The following is a 22,329-nucleotide window of genomic DNA, read 5'->3' as shown; positions in this document are numbered from 1 at the left end:
CATTGTCCTTTAGAATTTTGGAAATCTAAATTCATGTTGTTTTCTTCTAAGTCTTAAACTTACTTTGAAGGTAATGGCAACTTTATATTAAAGAGGTCTACACTGAGACACTGGACAATTTATGAGGCCATTAGAAGCTCATAGTGCACTTCGTATCCTTGCTTTAAACAATAGAATACAGATAAAAGCAGTTCGCAAATAGGAAGGCATTATATGTGTAAGATATTCTTGTTATTCCATTACCTTTTACTGCTCTGCTAAAGATATCTTTTCTTAGTTTTCTCTGCAATCCACATAAAACTTTTCCTGTTCCTTGGTCTTCATTGGTATTTTGCATTCTTATGTCTGCCTTTCTTTCTTCTGAAGGTTGTCTCATGATATGAGCAATTATTAGGCAAGCTACATGTAAAACCATTCAGAAATGAAGCCACATAAATTTCTATCATGATTCAGAAATCAAAGGACTGCTGCGTATAGAATGTCCTAAATTTGGGCTGAAAATGCTAACATAAGCACAAAAGAATTTCCTTTAGCCTAGTCTTATTCTCCTTGAAATATATTTTCTCCTATAAATATAATCATAATTTTTATCGGTATAAAGAGAAATAGAAATCTTATGTATATGAATGACTTGGCAGAACGCTGTATGAGTGCTCATTGTTTCCTTTAAGTTTTAATGTGGTGTGATATAGGAATTCATCTTCTTAATGTTTTACTAACTTTTGTTATCTGCAGCAAAGTCACATTTCTCTGTGTAAGAACTAAGATGGAAGCACTAGATTTGGGTGGAAAACTAACTTTTCTAAACCAAGACTTATATTTTTCCCTTTGAAATCCTCATTACAAATAAAAACTGTAAAAATGTTATTATTGATATTTTTGAGAGACTCATATTGTCTTTTGTCTATACAGATATTTGTAATTATATTATAGTTAGTTAAAGAGCTTGTTTTAGCAAAATATGCTTTGGAAATAAGTAAACTGGAATTCTACAAAACAAGAAAAAATTGGAAGGATCTCTAATTACTCAAAAGATTAAAGTCACTTTGGTGTGCTAAACTGAATTCAGACAGCAAATGAATCACATAATCAAATAACAGTCACCTTAAGTGGCATGCCACTTACTAATAGCATTTAAATATTTATTTTAAGATACTAGAGAAAATATTAATCATAGAGAAAATTATTAGAAATTAAAATAACTTTTAAATCAATGAGTGTGATATATCAAATTAAGTTTTTGCATTTTAGTCACCTGTCTTGTACTCTGGTAAAGATAAAAATAGCACGTACTTTTATTTGAACTTTTTAGTTTTATATGTGTAGAAACAAACACCCAAGATAAGATTATTTTGTGGCTTGTGCTTTTTCTTCTTTTGAGAATAGATTATGAATATTTTACTTAGGTAGAATTGTGTTTATTATACTTTTTTGGCAATTAGAATTTAACTATAATTTTGGAGGACAGGATTTTGAATAGTATCTCTTTTACTGTTACCTCTCCTTGATTTTAAACAAAGAAGTGACTCTTAGGGAAGAGTATCAGTGACTCATGTTCTGTTGGAACATTTTTACACCATTTGGGACACATGTGAATTGGCCCATTAAACCTGTTAACTCTGAGACTTGTTTCTTTTACTGGAGAAAACTCCCTTAGGAAGTAGCAAAAATTATTCATAACATTCTAAAGGCAGAACTTACTTGCTTTTTTTTTTTTGGAAAAGATGATTTGGAGACTTTTAGGGTAGCCCAGATTTTGGTTATTATTGTATACAACCAGTGGCAACAAAACTGCCTCATCACTAAAAGGGCTTAAACTTATTCCTCAAATAAGAAAATGTACTGAATAAGAAAATTTTGGCTCTCAGCTTCCAGGAACACTTTAAGCTTTATTCTGTTAGTGTTGGTCTTTTAGTATTTATGTCTAAAACTAGTTGATATTGAAGCAAACTGGGTATATTTGTTATTACTACCCTTACTATGTTTTATAATTTTAATTTTTATATTTTAATTATTAACTCATTATTATGTGGTTATGACTTTGACTTTTTCTTTTCTGATATGACCCAACTGAAATGTATTTACATAAGTTATACAAACTACATATCCCCACCTCCTCTTTGATGGTGGCCAGAATTTTTGACAGAAATGAGGATCACATCCATCTCTGGCACAGCAGGACTGTGAGCACTCACTGGGAACACGTACAGACCGAGCTTAGTAAAAAACCGAAATGTTTAATGGTGCTAGTTTTTTTTTTTTTTTTTTTTTTTGGCCACAGATGAGGAACATGAAAAGCTTTTTGAAAAATTGTATTTTTTTAAAAGAAAAGGATGCCTATAACTATTAGCTAGCAATTTTCTAGGAGACTGGGGTTTTTTTTGTTGTTGTTCTTCTCAAAATATTTACAGTATTACATCTTTTATTTGGTCTCTGAAAGACTGAATCTGAAAGCATAAAACAATGATTTTCAATTTTAATGTTTACTGGGTTTTCAAATTTATGTACTTAGGTAAGCCAAATATCCATGTCATTGTTTGAGTGGAATACATTTCTTTTTTGGGGTACAACTCAATCACTTTAAATCTTATATTTGTTCTTTTGTTTATTGGTGCCAACTTCTGGTGGCCAGATGTTTCATAAATTAAATATTCTTTGAAGGATTCAGACATGCTTATTTTAAAAAATTATTCATTGATGTGTGATATTTCTCAATGAGAATAGTTATAAAACTCATTATTTAACTGCTCAAGTGACTATCTTTTGATTGTTCAATAAGAATCCTAGTTTTTTTGATGTCAGGAATTCTTACATTTCTTTGCTTTATTCCCTGTATGTAGTAAAGACTCACTCATATTATTTGTTCATTGATTGATTTACTTATGAGCCTCACCAATCAAAAAGTGAAATAAACAATTTTAGTGTCTCATGACTAAACCTGATATCACCCAAATGTGACAAATTCCTAATGACATCTGCTATGCTCTGCTGCACTGTGGATCTGTGTCAAATCCAGCTCAGGGCAGCTTGACAAAACTGAATAGAAAAAAAAAAATGTATGTGATCAAGCAACTTTGTTGATTACCTCAAATGCACCTGAAATCATCATGTAAGTCAGTATTGTGGTGAAGCCAGAGGAAATGGAACTATTGTCATTTTGAAGATTAGTCAATAAATCACATGTGGGAAGCAATTTCCTGCATCAAAATTGTATTTCTTTTAGCCAACTCCAGATTCCTTATAAATCTGTAATAAGCTTTTCACTTCTACTACCAAAAAATCAATAAAGGGACTTCTAGAAAGTTTTCTTATAATGATTTTTTTTTTCAGAATTAGAATTAAAAAAAAAAAACCTAACAGTAAAATTCCATACTTATTATTATGATACTTACCAACTCAACATTGTTGGTAGTGAGTTTGTAATCATATGAGTAAGGGTAGAGCATCATTTGGGAGTATGAGTGGATTGTTAGATATGCCTTGATGGAAGAGAGGTTGTTGCGGATGAAATCAGCCAGGGCCTTGGTCTCCTTTTCCGACTCTGCAGCAGTTCCACAGTAAGTTTCATCACAGGGGTTTTGAGAGGCTCCGATTTCTGTAAAAACATATGATGTTAATGGCAAGGATTACCTACTGAAGTTCTTGTGGCGATGTTTTAAACTTTCAAATTAGGGAGTTGTTTTCTTAGGAGTCCTTATCAAGGAGTCCTTAAAGTTGTCCCAATAATGTATATATTATATAGTATAATATCCACTTAATCACAAGATTAGGATGGTATGTTTTTAAACTAATGTGGTAAAAAGTTGCACATAGAATCACCAATGTCTCTCTGTGTAGTATTACACAATGAGATCAATATAGTCTAAGAAAATTAACAAGTAGGGGACAAACTAATATCTATGAAAAAATTATTACTATGATCATTCTTAATTGCATTACAATTGATTTAAATAATTATTTATTTAATGGCTGTTTCCTTCTCTAGACTATACCTTCCATGAGTAGTAGAATTATGTCTGGTTTGTTCAGCTTTATGTCTTCAGCATCTAGCACAGCTGGGAATGCAACAGAGTTCTCAATATATTTTGGTCAAATGAATTAAATGGTTTTTTTTGGGGGGGGTGCTTTTAGAAAGTTCAAACTCTAAAATATTAAACTCTACAGTTTTTCTTATTTTAGACACTGTGGTGTTTTCTTATTTTTTCTCTTATGTTTTTCAACTGATACATGCAAAATGGCCAGCTAGATACTTACTGCACCAACCAGCATCAAAATTTCTGTTGAGGTCTGTGCCAAAGCAGCTAGAGCCAGCATGGGTGGAGCGAGTCTTTCTCCACAATCGGTTCTGAAAGTAAACTACATGGTTAGGACAAATATAATAGAAAGAGGTTGGTTTTAATTTCATTAGCCTCTCTCAGTATTGGTGCATGTACCTTGGTCCAGGTGTAGATATAGCCATCGACATTGACCACAGGGAGGACATAAAAGTCTAACTTGTCAAGAAGCTCTGTCATGTGGATCTCACGTCCATAGGTACGAACAGCCTGTATGTGAATTATGAAGAGAAATTTCATGGAAACATGGAATGCATGATGCTGCTAAAATTTGCCAAGACTGAGGAATGTTAACTTTAGTAAGCAGTATTTCCTATTGGGGTGGACAATACTAATATTTAAAAAGCCATCAGCAAATTACTACCAATACTTACTGTATTTTTATTTAGAATTGTTATTTCTAATTCTTCTCTGTTTCTATGATACTTCTGTTGTGTCCATATATAACTCACACAATTATTTCTTTTTATTTTAACTTTTTAATTTAATGAGAAACCCTTAATTAAAGACTTCTAAAGAACATACATACTCTTTCTTTTAAGATAACAACTATAATACTTTTTTCAAAGTTAGTAGGGTGTAAGTGTAACACCTAGTTCTAGTAAATAAGAGGCGTCTGTTGATAGCTATGCATGTTCCAAATAACGTCATTTAGAAATGTATTTCTTTTCTATGAAACCTTCTGTAGATGATCTCACTAGAGGGAAAGTTCAATATAAAAAGGTAGTGAGAATGCCTCTAATAATCAGTGAGCTCACACTCATGGATTTTAGGGAGGCTCTCACCAACACTCCAAGCTGCATAGTGATGGGAGTCTCCACTGTTGTCTTTCTCATTAAGGGACAATCCTGTTGCCCTTGTTAAGTAATGCAGATACTTGTCTATGAATGAAGGACATCTTGCCCATTTAATATATTCTCTTAGTCACAGTACCTCTGTTCCAGCATCTTATTAAGCTTAAATTCAACCCTTCCCTAGGCTTACTTGAATAAACTTTAAAATAGATCAGATTTCTATGTGTGAACAGTTTTTATATACTCTTTGTAATCATATATATATATATATATAAATTAATTGCAATATTACATGATAAAGCGTGTGCTTTTTAGGTTAGAGGAGCTATATAATCATGTTCTTTTAATGGTCTATGACTTGGAAATAACGGCAAAATTCAATTCTAAGATCCAATTATCTTCTTCTATAAGGCAGATGGTGAGCTACATTGTGAAGCTAAGTGATGCCAATCGATACATAACATCTAGAAACCAAGACTACACAACAAATATACACAGAAGCGCTTCACAAAAAAATTATGTTGTATATAATAATAGTCGTATGTTTAACACACTTCAATGTTTTTAACTTTTAATTTTGAAATAATTTTAGACTTACAGAAGAATTGCAAAAATAGTTCCTATATACCCTTCATCCAGCTTCCTGAATGTTACCATCTTACATAATCATGGTATAATTATTAAAGTGAAGAAATTAAAATGAATACAATACTAAACTAAAACTATAGACTTTACTCATATTTCACAAGTTTATCTACTAATGCCCTTTTTCCATTCTAGGTTCCAATCTAGGATCCTACATTGCCTTTATTTGCTGTGTCTCTGTAGTCTCCTCTGATCTGTGACAGGTCTTCAGTCTTTTTGTGTTTTATGACTTTAACATTGTTGAAGAGTGCTGGTCAGGTCATTTTGCAGAATGTCTCTGGCTTTGAATTTGTCTAATTTTTCAAAATTAAATTTTGTTTATGATTAAAGGGAGGTCATTTATTTTAAGAAAGAATATCACAAAGTTGATGTGTCTTTTCACTGTGTAATATCTGAAGGTACATGATATTGATATGTCTTGTTTATTACTGATGATGTTAACCTTGATCACTTAGTCAAGTTAATTTCTTCTAGGTTCATCCACTCTAAGTTTTTCCTTTATAATAAATACACTTACGGAAGGAGATAACTTTGAGACTGTGCAAAGGTCCTGTTTCTCCCTAAACTTTTATCCACTAATTTTACATTCATCAGTAAATTTGCCTGATGTGATTATTGCTGTGGTGTTCTAGTGATGCGTTTATGTTTTGCTCATTCTTTGTACATATATTAGTTGTAATTCTGCAAGAAGGAGTTGTTCTTCAACTCTCTTTTATTTATTGAATCATCTATGTATATCAGTATAGACTCATGCATATTTTAAAAGTTGTTTTTAAAAGGCTTTTACATATGTCTTATTATTAGAATGATAAGGAATGAAAAACAGAATCATTCAGAGTAAGGACTGCTAACCATTCTTTTCTTTTCTTCTGAAGTATACAATGGTTATTAGCCAGGAGAAAATGATCAAATTGGTTTAACCACAACCATTAGCTTTTCAATGTCCAATCTACTAAGCTAGTTGTTGGACTCTCTACCAAACCATGGGTGAGAAAGTTCAGATGAGTGAAATTCAAATAAATACAATTTTTCTTTTTTGTAGAGACGAAGTTTCACCATGTTGCCCAGGTTGGTCTTCAACTCCTGGACCCAAGCAATCCAGTCATCTAGACCTCCCAAAGTGCTAGGATTACAGGCATAAGCCACTGCACCTGGCTCATAAATAAATTTTCTGTTTAAAATCTTGCTTCATAAAGGTCTATTAGTGGAAGTTTAAACTAATTTCCAAAATTGCAAATTTGTAATTATGATTTTTTTTCTGTGTTATTATTCTCTCTAGGTTTTAAGGAATTAATTGAAAATTAAAAAATACATTTCTCTTTGCCAAAAACCACTCTACACACTGACCTCTCTCACAAACCACTGGCAAAATGCTGGAGAAATCCACTCTCTGGCATGGAAACCACAGTCCATGAAAATGGCAGGCTTATTTTGTCCAGCTTTGCCAACCTATTGCAAATGAAAGGAAAAGGGAAATCATAATTCATTAAAGGACATTCAGGGTTTAACCTCCACTACCCGTCTGGGCTTGAGACTCAACAAGTGAAACCCAACAGCAGCAAGAGCTAGATCCCATGATTAAATTAAAACATAATACTAACACAGTATGTTCTTGCATCTAGACTCACAATGTTTGAGTTGAAAGCTTATATGGCTATTTATTATTTTTATTAAGCTTGACAAGCTCATATTTTCAGATGTTGCTTGATTACCTTGCTTAATTGTACTCACGTGGAGGTTATTTTCAGCTGCTGTTATTAGATGACATGACCAAAACAACTGGATGAGTAATTAGAAGTAATCATGATTGCTGCTAATCTTATAAGAATTTTTACTACTCTCTCACTTATTCCTTGTCTTTTTATTGCCTTCATTAGAATTACATGACAAAAATGGTGTTAGAAGGTGACAGAAACAAATTGTTGATATGCTTTGTATTGTTGTCTGGTAGACATGAAGTTTATGAACCTCTTTAGCAAATGGATTTGCAAACGACAGCTGGGAAAGAAGAATTTCATCAAGGTAGATAATCATTTACATTGCTTACAGGAATGTGGTTAAATTTATAGGTCTTCTCTTATTTTATTGCATTTTTCCTTTTGAATAAATCAAAATAATGATTTTTAAATCCACATATGACCAAAGAAGCTGGAGAATTGGATTCCCTCTGGGATGCAGGCAGGAAAGAGTTATAACAATGTTTGGGATAAGCATGTCTGTGAAACAGATGTTCATGTGTTAGAATTCATTGATTTAAAGCCCTCAGACATGGCAAGGTCATGGTTAAAAATGATTACCTTGAGGAGGTACATAGCGTGTCCCTCAAATGTGGTTCCGATAACACTGCGGGAGATGAGGTCTGGATTCTCCGTGGCGACTTGTTGAGTCCAAGCCTCTATCTACCAAATAGATTCATTTGTAGATCAGTGTGGCATACTTGGTTCAATTCCCAAAGTAATGTCTGTCTAAATCATGTGCACGTCATACCGTTTCCCACTTGTTGTACTTCTCATAACTGTGTCCTGTTGCACGAACCCGACTATCAAACTGAGCCTCCAGCACATTTCTCAGGTTGCTTATCAGTACCCTGCAATGAACCAAAGTGGGTGTTCCTATGAACACAAGTGTATTTTCCCCCAGTGAACACACATAAAACCCCAGAGCCACTGCTTTAGTAGATGGCACAGTGCACTCTCCAATAATTCTCATGTTGTCCTCTGGCTATTCCTGGTGACCTTCAGCCCAAGCTGCTCCAGGGAGATTCTGTTACTGATCATAAAGAGTGAGTAAGTCACTGAGAAGGATACTGGAGAGTGCAAGCAAAGTAGGATCTTCCTCAGCCCAAACCTCAGGTATTTGACTATCGGTGGGCCTTAAATTTGGAAATTGGTTTCCCCTGGTACCTGGGGCACTTGGGCTTCCACACAACAGTGTGTACTCGGAGCCTATTTATGGTCTTTATTCCTCAGGACTCTTCTGAATTTAGAACTAAAAGTCCTGTGTTTCAGGAAGCTACTCAGTCCTGGGTAAATGGGAGGAGTTGTCACTTGAGGCCTGTCTCTAGGTTCTGAGAAAAATATCTTGTCTGGAAACTCAGAAATACTAACAAGCTAAAGACTTACTAGGTAAAAGAAGAATCGGTTTAAAGATCTATTTTCTACTTGCTTCTCTTTTGGGTGATTTAAGTAATCTAATAACGGTTTTGTAGCAAGGTAATATGGAAAGTGGTAACAGAAATCTTTGAGGCCTATCTATTTAGATGAATGAATTGTTCAGGTGACAGTTTCTATTATGAGGCCAGTCTGAAGGTGCGTATATGTGTGACTTCACTTCCTTTTCTACTTTGGGTGAAACATATGCTTGGAAGAGAGAAAAGTTTATGATCATTCGTGTCCTTGATTGCAGTACTGTGAATATTACTGGCAGAGACCACTTTACAGAAATTTCTATTATCCAGAGTTAAACCTTGAAATGATTTTATCTGATATACAGAGAATTGCAGACACACATCAAAAGTCTGCTTCTCCTCTGGCTGACCCAAGGACATTCTGATGAAGTATGTCAGGGTCAGCCTCTGAACCTTCCTTCTGGTCACTCCTTCAATTGGTGAACTTGGGTATGAACTTGTGTCTGTTTTTGGAAAGTGTAATAAATTAATACTAAATGGGATCTGTTTCCTAGCAAAAGACAAGCAGTTTCTTAAGGTCTTAACTATCTTAAGATAGTATTTAAAAAGGAAAAAAAAAAGAAAGCAGATTTTAAAAGTTATTCCATGGAAAAACATTTTCTATTGAGCAGCTGCCAATGCTTTGTGAGTATATTAGTTTTCTATGGCTGCTGTCAGTTGCCACAGACTTAGTGGCTTAAAATAATGTGAATTTATTATTTTATAGTTGCGTAGGTTAGAATTTTAACACAGGTCTCACTGGTATAAAAATGAGGTGTGGCTAAAAAAGAGGTATCAACAGGGAAGCTCTAAGGGAGAATCTAATTCCTTGCCCTTTCTAATTTCTAGAGGTCACCTGCATTCCTTGGATGCACCGTCTTCTCCATCTTCAAGGCCCCAACAGATAAAGTCCTCACATCCAATCACTGTGACCTCTTCTCCCTCTCTCTGTCACTTTAAAGACTCATGATTACATTGGACCTACAGGACAATCCAGAATAATCTCCCTATTTTAACATCAACTAATTAGGAATCTTAATTCCCTCTACAACTTTAATTCCTCTTTGTGATAAACATAACATATTCAGATGTTCTGGGGATTAGGATATAGACTTTTTTGGGAAGCATCAGTCTATCTGCTATAGTTAGGAGCAATGATTTTAGTCAGTACTATAATTATATTCAGTACCTCAATTGAATTGTTAGGGAATAGGGTAGAAGTGGAAGGAATCATGAATGAGGAATCAAAAGATGAAGGTCATAGTTTTGCCTAACTCATGAATTGGCTTTAGAAAAGTCATCTAATCCCCGGACCTTAATGTCATAAGTTTTAGAATGGAGTCATTTGATTTGTAAATTTCAACATCCTTTTCAATTCCAAAATGCAGTGGCTTGACTCCAATCCATAAGCCTTAGTCATTTACATACACGTTTTCCAAGTTTATGAAAAAAATAGAAATTTGCCAGTTACCACTGTCATACCCAGGAAAATGTGGAGGAAATCAAAGCCTAAAAAATAAGTAGTTCAGGAAAATGATATTCAAGGATAACAAAAAACTAAAAGCAGGCTAACCAAACCAAAATAAAACAAAGCAAGCAAGACAAAGACCTGGAAACAAAAAAAAAAAAAAATCAACTAGCAGAAACTGCTAAGAAAACAATTATGTTTCCATATCATAATTTGAAAGAACAAATCTTGCCTAATAAGGATGAGCTTCTCTAAATGAAAAAAAAAAAAAATCCAAGAACAACCAGAAAATGACATTCTCTTTCATTTCAAAGCTTCCAGAACCTATTGCTATCCTCTTACCTGTACCCAATCCTTGAGTTCAAATTATTTAGAAGGATCAGTGACTGTGTGGGGGCTGGTATTTTATTTGGTACTAGGAGACATTCTGTTAGAATTATTACTATGTTAAATATTAAACACTTTCATCAATATCCAGGACAAAGCAGCATAAAAAACCAGTTAGTTAAATTGAAGATGACACCCAAGAGTAAAGGTATCCTCTAGTAAGTTGCAAAAGAGCACCAGAATGAGGTTGAAATGTGGTGCTGACTTTTGGTTAAAGGTGGGGGACTGACCTCAAATGATCTTTCCCAGCCCTGTGGTTATTTGATTTTATTGGATTTAGGACAAAGTACTACTTTAGCTATATTACAAAATATTATTACTAAATAATGAGCTTCTGTTCTAGAAGATTAAAACAATGCCTCACAGCTCCAAAATAGAGAAGCATGTGTAGTATTTTACACTTTTATATGCTTTTTTTATAGTGCCATCCAACTTCTTTTTTTAAAAAAAACCATGCAAGCAAATTAGATAACTGGGACTCACAAAAAAGCAAGGAACACAATGTCTGAGAAGTAAAGAAAGACATGATTCAGTTTTATCTCCCTTTCAGATTTCTGGAAAATGGAGTATTTGATCACTAGCTGGACTCTGTGCCCACTGCTATTGAAGAATGTTACTACGTGCCCATTGCTATCCTAGGACAAGTGCCTGTATGCCTCTGAAAAAAATATGGAGGAAAATGGTGATATAGGTGTTAGCAACAATCAGTCTCCCTGGGTCAAATAGGGCAAAGGCAACCTCTCTACAATCTGTAGCAAGGACTTCCCAGGAGGGCAGGCTGCCTAAGATTCTGTCAACTTAGACTTATAACCATAAGTTGGAAATTTGCATGATCTGATTCCCAGTCTTTCTGTTACTAAGGTTAAAACTTTGGCATTTAAAACTACAGTTATCTTTCTTTTTGCATACATTTTGAATTTTTTCTTATGATAATTCAGGATCTGATTAAAGCTGCCAAATAATACAGGTCTTGGTGAAGAGGGTTGGAAACACTGAAAAAATCTGAGAAGTTATATTGGTGAAACTTGTGCAGTGGATGGCTCTTGCTATATACAAACAGGACTGCAAATTTTTGCCAGCAGGAAATCATCTAAATACAAATTAGTTACCATGTGAGGTAATAATGGGATGCACGGGACTGCTTGCAACCCCAGCAAGGATATTGCTGGTATGCTTCTCCAGGATTTCCAGGGACTTATTATTATTTAATATTTAGAAAATTATATGCTACAAATGTGCGAAGCAGTGAACAGAGAAGCAAAAATTAACAAGCTCTTAGCCCTCAGGGGATGTCCTATGTTCTAGATGAGACAACATGAATACACAATTTCCAAAAAGTTCACCACTAAAAAAGAAAGTGCCTTTTGTGATTATAAATAGAGATTGAAATGCTCTCATCAGAAACCTTTCACTGTTTTGTGATAAGAGTAGAATGAAGACATCATTCAGGTAGCTAGGGTTAATCTATGGTCTTTGTTTTTCTTAAAGAATTACAAAGAAACTCATCTTTTCCAATGCTACTGAAGGCTCCAAAGACTAGAATTTTACAGGACCTTTTCAGTATAATAAAAAGAGCAAAATGTTATAGACATGAATCTTAATCACATTTTGAGACTTACTAGGCTATATCTTTGTTTTAAAAAGACAGTCAATTCTTAAGGTCACATTTTGACACTTTCCTCAGGCAGAAAGCACATAGCTAAGCTTTGTGAGGCATGATAATGGGGTTAAACACAGCAGTTTCTGTTGACTCTTAAAAAATGTGTACTCTCCTTCTTTTATACAACAGTAAACCATAGCAGCAGTCTCAGCAATATAATATCAGTTGTAATTTATTTTTATATAGTTTTGTTTTATTTTCACAGCAACCCTTTGAGAGAGGCATTATATCTTCATTTTATGGGTAAGAAAGCTGAAGCTCAGAAAGGTTGAGCAAATTACCCACAATCACACAGCAATGTTCAAAGCCAGGATTAGAATCTGGTTTGTTTTTTTCCCAAAGCCTTTAGTTGTTGCACTGTGCTCTACCACTTCTCCTGATGGAGGTACAGATTTTATACGTGACAGTTCTGACAGCTTCACTGGCACAGATATTATTTTTTTACATTTTTAAGATATGAAAAACAAGATAAATTTCTGTTAAAATTATAGAGCTTAACTTTTTTGAAAACATGATGAAGACTTGAGTTTGTGATGGAGGATTGTTGGATAAACGTTTGAATGTTCAGGACGGGAGGCGGAGACTTTGTCTTTGCTCCTCCCTAATCCACTCCCTGGAGGAGGACCTTTGCTTTATACTACAGACCTTATTTCTTCCTTCCCTGTTGTGCAAATGTCCTCGGGTTAGTACAGCCTTTCCCACTTCTAAGCCTTAGCATTTGTTCTGTTCTCTGCCTAAAGTAGGGTTTTTTGTTGTCTTTGTCTGGCTAACTAACTCCTACTCATCTTTCAGTTCTTAACTGAAGCATCATTTCCTAGGACAGCCTTCCCTGACCCCTAGACTTGGTCTGTTCTTCTGAACTCTAGCACTTTACTCTTCTTACCATCTGTTAAATACTATGCAATTCCACATTTAAAGTCTGTTTTCCCCTAAAGGATGTTAGGCCATATCTATCCTTATTGGTACTTGATACATGGAGACATTCAATATTGATTTGTTTGATCAGCAAACGGACAACTGCTGTTACTTAGGAAAATGTTCTTGTTGTGAAAGACCTAGATGGACCAGAGTAGTATTCAGGGAGGGAGCCAGGAACAACTTAGCCAACTACTCTAGTCCTTTGGGGACCACTTTCCTTTCTTTGCATCTTTCTCTCTGTGCTTTCTCCTACCATTAGAGATAGTGGTGGGACTTCAGAGAAAAAAGGACAGAAGGGCCATTAAGACTGACTCTAGATTTATCCTAATGCTAAAAAAGCATAAATAGCCTTCATAGCTCACAATAGGTCTGGCTGATCCCCTGGAAAGAACTGATAAGATTTGAGGTTAAAACTACGTCTAGTTGATAATAGAGTATCCATTGATTTGGCCTGTACTCTATACATTGCTTGTAAAATGGAGCAAGTCAGATATCTGGCAGAAGACTTGGGGTTAAAGAATCAAAACCATTTTCATTAGAGCAATAACTAAACGCAAAATCCATCAGAACTGAACTCTTAAGACGTGGAATCCAGGGCCAACTCTGCCATTACCTATTCGTGGGGCCCTGGAGAAGGCATGGTGTTGGTCTCATTTCTACCTTCCCAGAGTTATTCAAAGGCTCACATGAAAACATGCATGGGAGAGAATCTTAATATTTATAAAATATAAACTTACTTGTATTGTAGTTCATTCTGCTTTAAAACATTCTCCACAGTGACAACATCTTCTGCTTTGACACGGAAGTCAACCGTACTGTGAGGTTTAATTTGTGTGACAGAATCTGGCTTCCAGAAGTCAATCTGAATCAAGGGCAAGATAAACTATATTGGATACCTATAATTCAATGAGTGAATGATCATTTGCAAGCACATTATTGCTCTACTCAATTGAGTTATTTTCAAAATCAAATAATCCATGAAATCTCTTGAAGATACTTCCTTTGAGTGAACAAGGGTTGGAACCAAACAGTCAGATGTTGATAAAAGTCTTATGAATAAATACATAACCTTGATTGATTATCAATGAACATGAAAAACATATAATCATTTCCCATAATGCCAGTTAGTTGTATTCTGTAATTGTTCTTTTCTATTTATTGATTTTCTGGAGCACTAGCTTCTTGGGATAGCAGTGTTGTGGTAATGGATCTATGTGCCAGATGAATGATGATTAATTAACTTGAAGTACAAAATTTAGTGGAGAGAGATTAAGCTTACTGTTTTGCTTTTTACTTGACTTATTTTACGAGTTTATCTTGGAACTCAATTCTGTGCAAGTCAGAGTAATGTGTAGAACCAAGAGAGTCCCTGACCTGTGGTGGATACATCAGGAAGAAAAATGGTATCTTTTCACAGTGGGTATATTGGCATTGTGGCTGGAAACAAATTGCTCTTGGGGATCCAGTCATTTACTGACATTTTCATTTATTCAGTTGACTCATCAACTATTGTTGAGAACTTACAATATGCTAGGCTCTGTGTCTGAGACTAGGAAGACATTAGTGGGCAAGTCAAACATGGCCTTTTCTTCATGGGGGAGACTTTAGAGAATATGAAGCCCAAAACAGCGGTTTTTAAAAATCTGTGGATGTGTGGTTTTAAGTAGTACTTTTCAGTGGAGGTTATTAGCCAGAACATACTGCATCTTGTAGGTGTCTGTTTTTCTCTTCCTTCCTTGTGCTGAGTGGAAGCTTAGAAGTCTGACATCAGCCTGACGTTGGGTCTTTCTTTGTCCCTGTGTCTCAGCCAATCTCTGTTGGGATGTTTCTGCACTGCTTTTGGGCTAGAGATGTGACTGATGGTGATATTTAGGACCACTGCTTGGAAACTTGGAAGGGAGTTTGGGCAGACCTAGAGGTTGTGCAACAGAAACTGATTAAGTAATACTTTAAGACATCTCAGTTTCAGGTACACTTGTGGGGCACCGAGTAACCTATATTCTGTCCTAGTAAGCTTTAAACTATTGTAGAAGTCTAGGGGTGCTAGTTCACGAGCCAGGCCCATAAGGAATGTCAGAGCAATGGGAGGCAGAGATAGATATTGGCATTCTAGAAGAAAAAGGCGTGAGTGTGGTTGTCACAAAGGGATTGAAAGGAAGGAGCGTCAATGTTTGGATGAGGATTGGCTGTAGAAGGTGACCTAGTGAGTCAAGGATGAGAGGTTAAATGAAGTGAGGAAGTATAAAGGCATGCAAAGATAAGGACAGAGAAAGCAAGGTGTTGGGGACAACTTCTAGTTAGCCAACATTGTGGAGAGAAGGCCAATGAAGATAAGCACATTATAAGAGAAAGCCTATTTTTGAAACTTAGCACTGAATTTGTGTTCCCAATAAACCCTTGTAATTTTATGGTATGGTGGGAGAGGGAGGTATGTCTTTATTATAGATGACAAGGTTGAGAATTGGCAAAACACATAATCTGTAGCTGACCTGACAGTGTGTCTCTAACTTTTTAGTGTGCTTTGTATACTCCCCCTGGTAATATCTGCCTCTCTGTTCCTGTGGGCTCTTTCCCCTAGACCTGGGAAGAGCCAAATGATCAACTCCAGGTAGACAGGACCCTGAAAAGCGAATGTTGAAATACACAAACTCCCTCCCATCTCAGGTGGAATAATTCTGAAGCATGTTGTTTGCACACGTTCCTAGAGTTCTCCTGTGGGTTTGCCTCCAGTTGTCCTCTGTGGTAGCTGGCTTAACAGTGTTTCCTTTGTTGGCTGCCTTTACTTTTATGCAGTGCTCCCCATTTCTTTACCAGGGCTCCCTGCACTTCCCAGATAAATTTCTTTCCCTTGAATCTTTGTCTCACGGTCTGCTTTAGAAGAGCCTATATTAAGATTCTAGCTTTCCACTCAAAGCATCAAATGCCTGCATGATATTCTTGGTGGTGGTTCTAGCAGAACCCTGTGTATATCTAGTGTCACTTCAGAACAGCTTAATTGCTTATGAATGGTTTTATTTCTAATATTAAACTGAAAATTGCCATCCGTATCCTCCTAAGCTCTTACCCATTGGTCCTAGCTCTGCCAAGTATGAGAAGAGTATACATATGTAGAGAAAGTGTTATTTTTAAGATTACAGTGTGAGAATTATGGATTCCTTAAAAGGGGGCAAATAAATCTCATAAACATGTTTGACAAAAACAGACTTAACCTGAAGTTGCTTAAAAATTTCAGTTTGACATGGAGAAAACTAGTTAACAAATCTGTCAACATACAACACTCTGGAGTGCTGCATGTGTGACATAGACCTAGTATACTGGAGTTAGTCTCTGGCACTTCCTAGGAGAAACATGGCTGGAAATCAGGAGCAATGCTATAGCTTCATAGCTCAATGCACCAAATACGAACAGAGGCCGTAAACTCAAATTAATAACACAAGGAGATAAATATAAATTTCAAAGTGACTAAGACCTTGTGAATGAGATGTATGTCTGAAATATAAACATGGAGTAAATATAGGATGTAGACACAGGGAATTAAATTATACATTATGAAGTTGGAAAACTGAAGTTATGCAGTTATGAATGTGACAAAGAACCGTACAGAACAATTATTGGAAGATTAAGAGAGCTCTTTAAATGATAACATTATAAGAATATCAACTTAAGCAGCCAGCTGCCTAACAACTAAAGAATCCTTCCTAAAATATATCAGAAAACTAGCCCAAAAGCAAGATAAAGTAGCATGTCAACCTTAAATTTTTCTGGGAATAAGATTGGCCATAAAAGAATAAATATTGGTGTTGGGGATCTTTGTTTCTTCAGAAATTTGCATGAATTTGTTTCTTCACATTGCATTTGACTAGAAGTCAAGCATCTGATAGACTTTGCATTTATCTTGGTGAAATTCTCCTTTCTTGTTGGAAAAGGACGCCACTACTACTCAAGGCCTAATTCCAGACAGCAGGGAGGAACTTATTGGTACAGTAGGAATGACAGGAACATTGGAAGACAGTAATCATGTTACTCTAGGCATAGAGAAAAATGCACCTTAAATTTGAGAAACACAGACTTCAAGACAGTCCAGAGAAAAGTGAATGAGTTTTATGGAGAATTCCTTCAATAAAGGAACAAGCACAACCCTGATCGTGAGGAGATAAAATAAAATCCTTACTATTCAATTATAGATGAGAAAAGAAAGGCTGCTGGAGTACAGTGTGGGCACAGATCTGTCCAATATATTCAGCTTTTAAAAGGACATGTTCAAAAGCTGAGAGGAAGGACGCATGGCCAAGGATGAATACTGGATGCCCTTGTAATGATCTTATCAGGAAGGCTACAGCCCAGAATATGCTGTTCCTATAATCACTAAGGAGAATGAAAATCTCATTTCAGTCATGTTGGAAAAAAAAAAAAAAAAAGAATAAAGACGAAATATGTGTCCAACTGCTTGGAGCTAAAGCATGATGTTTGCAGCGAGAAGAAAGAAGCTCTATTTAACTCTTGTTTGGCTTCTGTCTTTTCCAAGAAGGAGTTCACTATTGCTTGTTTATTCTGTTACCACTGAGAGATGAAATTACCACCAGGATTAAGTAAAAAATTTTTCACGTTATGATTTAAGCAGAAATACCTTCTTTGAAAAGAGAACTTTGAAGCCCAAGGTAGATGAGGACATAAGTGATTGATTATACTAGCCATGTAAATTATACTCAAAATCCCAGACCTAATGATAGTAAAAACAGCAAATTCATATAGTTCTTACTATTTATTTTGAAGTGCTTTACCTACATTAATTCATTTACATCTCACAACAGTCTTTCGAAGTGTTTTACCTATATTAATACTATTTACATATCACAAGGTAAATTGTATTATTATCTTCATTTTACAAGTAAGGAAGTTGAGACTCAGGTATCCTAGTTCAGCTAACAAGTGGTAGGGCTAGGAATTGAACCCAGGCAGTCAGTCCAGACTCTCTGCTCTTGACCACTATGAAATGCTGAATTTTAGGTAATTAAAAAAATACTGCAGATGTGATTGCAGAACTTTCTCAGCAATCTTGGAAGAATCAGAGCTTGAAGGGCTCACTGGGGAGTAGAGGGGGCAAATTTTAGATTTTATAAACAAGAAAACAGGTGAAGCCCAGAAGCGGGAGCTGCTGGGGCCTGGCATGGGTTCTGGCAAAGGTGCTGAGTAAACTGGAAGCAGATGGATTGTGAATGCTCAGAAAAGGAAGCTGTGGTCTCTGGGAGCCAGCATGGCTTAAAGCAAGAAGTCAGGCCCAATTAACTTCAACTTATATTTGGGTGAGACCACTAACCTGGTAGAATGTTGAATCTTGATCTTAGTAAAGCATTTATTCAATGAAGTTTCTGCATTGATATCTTTCTTTATAAACCAGAAAGCATCAGGCAGAGTTATCTCTAGGTAACAACCCCCTAGCTTGGGTAGTTGAGTAAACTTATGCAAGGAGAATAGGTTAATGAATCACTTCAGTGCTTAACACTATGTTGTCTGGCACATCAGAGATTCAGGATAAATATGAACTGAATGAGTGAAACATGAAAAAAGCCTGTAATTCTGTGACTCCTGACCTACTTAATATTTTATCAGTGACAAGGATAAAAGTCGAAAAGATATGCTTATCAAACTTGCTGAGATACAAAGTTAGGGGGAAGAATTATTTCCCTGGATGGCTGAATTAGTTTTCTAAAAGATCTCAACATGCTGAAAACAGGCTGGCAAGACACATCTTAAAACTGCAAATCTAAAATCCTACATTTAGGTGAAAAAAGTCAATTAGGTAAGCACAGAAGGAGGGATACCCTGTTTGAGTGTGATTCATGTGAGGAAAAAAGTTACCTAATGGTTTTGATTGAACACAGGTTTAATATAATCTAATAGTGTTCTATGACTGCTCAAGATGCTAAAAAGAATCTTGGGCACCATTAATAAATGTCTGCTTTACAAACGGAGGCAAGTAATGGCCCTGTAGTATGTATTAATCAGAGCACACCTGGAGGCCCATTGTCAATTCTGGTAGCTACATTTAAAAAAAGAAATATAGACAGAAGACTGAGCTGTATCTAGATCTGAGCAGAATGATCAAGAGTCCATAAAACAGTGCTAAGAAAAATTATGGAAAGCCTGAAAAAGATAAATCTTAGAGGTAACACAATACTTAAGCCCAATGGGTCAAAGTTAGAGAAAGAAGCCTTCAGCTCAGAATAAGGAAGAAAACAGTTGGAATGATTTGTAAGGCAAGTTGGCTATTCCAACAAGTCATATACAAACTATTCCTCAAAGTACTCAAGGTTTTATTAGGGGTAGCAACCAGGGATGCTATTTCCAAGAAGAAAATTTCAGATTTGAGTGGGACGCTGGAATAGATAATTTATATTTCTTTCAATTTTTAACTTCTGAGTCTGTGATTATGACACTCTCCACCTTCTTTCTTCCTATATGCCTTAAAAGCTACAAAATGACTATGTGTGTGTGTGTGTGTGTGTGTGTGTGTGTGTGTGAGTGTGTGCTAGCAGATTATTTTAGTTTATAAATTTATGAAGAAACAGCATTGGCCCACGTGGAATTGCTGCAGTTGTGGTCAGCAATAGCTTCCTGCCACATTGTATATACAGTTTAAAATGTCAGTTCTCACCTCATACATAGTAGATTAAAAGTCAGTTTTTTGAAAGCAAAAGAAAAGTATGAAAATCACTCACAGCTTTTTACCTTCCTTTTCCCCCTCAACGTCATATCATTAAGGGGACCTGAATCAAGGTCATGAAAACACAAGCTGTTTGATTTGGAATGAAAGAAAATCAAAGAGGACAGATGATACATGGGATGTGGAAATGAATTTGAAGTTGGACAAAAGCCCAGTTTTTCAGTAATATCCAAGTTGATCATTTTTCTCTTTTGCCTTAGAAGGAAAGTGACTGCACATTAGATGTTCTATGACCTTCGTGACAGTTCCAACTCATCTAGTTGTCACACTGTCAGCTCTTTTAAAAGTTACCATGGATTTATAATACTACAGGGCTTATGGCAATCTAATTTAGGCAGAAAAAGAAGATGTTATGGCACTAAATGTTTTCCAAGGTTTTATTTCTTGCTATCAAAAGTGCTATAGTTAACATTTCATGTTATTTTTTTCCATTGTTGGAATCACAGTGAAATCTAAGATTTTAAATTATATGTGAACTAAATCTAAATCGTTACTTACCTGGGTGGTGCTGGCCAACTTGCGAATTATGTTAATTTGATTTTCATCTGCAACATTGACACGGAACACCTTCTCCCTGAATGGTGAGATAGTAGAAGCACAGAAAATTTAAATTGAGTGATATGTCCAAATTTTGGGGCTAGCAAGGAAGAAGGACTTGCTCCTTAAGGATGGCTTACTTACCCTTCGAAGTGCTCACCACCATGATGAGCAGATGCCAGGGCCACAGTCGCCAGAACCAAGAGCGCCAACATTGTGTCTGACTAGGTGTAGTAGGTAGGTCTCATCTGCTTTTATAATCCAGAGTGTTCTTTGCTTTCTTCTCCTGATTGCAAACAGGCGCTATCATACCTTGATTAATAGTTTTCCTGGCATTGTTGCCTTGGTAGCTGTGTAAAGTTTGAGAGGGTATCTCTCTCAACACCTGTGGAAATAGAGTAAATACTCTCAAATTCAATTTATTTAATTTGGATATCGGCGCTTGAACATGCTGGGAGTAAATTAGATTTAAATAAAATCTATCTTGTATTTTTTTCTCCATTTTGAATTGAGAATTACACACAATAAATTCTACAGATTTTAGTGTAAAGTTTCATGAGTTTTGACAAATATGTAAACCCATGTAAGACACATCCCAAACAAGATATAGAACATTCCGTCACCTTAACAAGTTCCCTTGAGCACTTTTCCAGTCTATTTCTATACTCCTCTCAGGCATGTTACTTTGATTTCTACCTTTATATGTTAATTTTGCCTGTATTAAACTTCGTGTAAATGAGATTATACAATATGTATTCAGTTGTCTCTGGCTTCTTTTATCCAAGATAATGTTTTTGAGATTTTTTAGTATTTTTGTTTGTATTGTCATTATTAGTATTAATATTTTTTGAGACAGAGTCTCGCTCTGTTTTCCAGGTAGGAGTGTTAAGTGATATGTGATCTCAGTTTACTGCAACCTCCACCTACTGGGTTCAAGCAATTCTTGTGACTCAGTCTCCCAGGTAGCTGGGATTACTGGAATGCAGCACCACACTTGGCTAATTTTTCTATTTTTAGTAGAGATGTGGTTTCACTGTGTTTTCCAGGCTGGCCTCGAACTCCTGGCCTCAAGTAATTTGCCTGCCTTGGCCTCCCAGAGTGCTGGGAATACAGGCATGAGCCACCATGCTCGGCCTTGTTGGTATTATTGGCTTGTACCTTTTTATTAGCAAGCAATATTCCATTGTATGAGTACATCACAATTTGTTTAGCCATTTTGCTGTTGATAGATATTTATAATGTTTCCAATTTTGTGTTATAAATAAAGCTGTATATTTTTGCACAAGTTCTTTTGTTGGCATATTTTTCATTTAAGGGGGTAAACGTGAATGGAATTGCTAAGTAACAGTGTAAATGTAGGTTTAACACAGTAAGATTCTGCTAAACATTTTTTCCCTTGTGGTTTGTACCATTTTAAGCTTCCATCAGTATCTAGTGTCTTTGTGTTATCTCTAGCATTTTGTTATTTTTAGTATTTAACTTTGGTATTTCTAATGAGTATAAAAGAGTATCTAATTCTAATTTTAACTTGCATTTCTCTGATGATTAGTAGTGGTGAACATCTTTTCATGTGTTTATTGACCACTTGTAAATCTTCTTTTGTGAAGCATCTATTGAAGTCTTTTACCTTTTTAAAGAAATTGGTTGTCTTTTAAGTCTTGCATTGTAGCAGTTCTTTATACAGTATGGATACAAG

General features: G+C 35.6%; 1 protein-coding gene and 1 long non-coding RNA gene across 2 annotated transcripts in view; one reads left to right on the top strand and one right to left on the bottom strand.

The window, feature by feature from the left end:
* CPB1 (carboxypeptidase B1) overlaps positions 1-20,894 on the bottom strand; it is a 30,892-nt gene extending 9,998 nt beyond the window's left edge. The window contains exons 1-9 of the mRNA XM_010335788.3: positions 20,778-20,894; positions 20,595-20,670; positions 14,110-14,234; positions 8,261-8,360; positions 8,071-8,172; positions 7,121-7,222; positions 4,434-4,544; positions 4,255-4,345; positions 3,393-3,595 (exon numbers count right to left, since the gene is read on the bottom strand). Of these exons, the coding sequence (XP_010334090.1) occupies positions 3,393-3,595; positions 4,255-4,345; positions 4,434-4,544; positions 7,121-7,222; positions 8,071-8,172; positions 8,261-8,360; positions 14,110-14,234; positions 20,595-20,670; positions 20,778-20,848 (981 nt within the window). The 5' untranslated portion in view covers positions 20,849-20,894. The remainder of the gene's footprint in view (positions 1-3,392; positions 3,596-4,254; positions 4,346-4,433; positions 4,545-7,120; positions 7,223-8,070; positions 8,173-8,260; positions 8,361-14,109; positions 14,235-20,594; positions 20,671-20,777) is intronic.
* Positions 8,446-22,329, top strand: part of LOC141585585 (uncharacterized) — a 371,751-nt gene continuing 357,867 nt past the window's right edge. Inside the window, exon 1 of the long non-coding RNA XR_012519120.1 lies at positions 8,446-8,625. This is a non-coding gene — a long non-coding RNA (uncharacterized LOC141585585). The remainder of the gene's footprint in view (positions 8,626-22,329) is intronic.

Source organism: Saimiri boliviensis, chromosome 9 (assembly GCF_048565385.1).
Source record: "Saimiri boliviensis isolate mSaiBol1 chromosome 9, mSaiBol1.pri, whole genome shotgun sequence".
Classification (NCBI taxonomy): domain Eukaryota; kingdom Metazoa; phylum Chordata; class Mammalia; order Primates; family Cebidae; genus Saimiri; species Saimiri boliviensis.
This window is presented reverse-complemented; position numbering and strand designations above follow the sequence as displayed.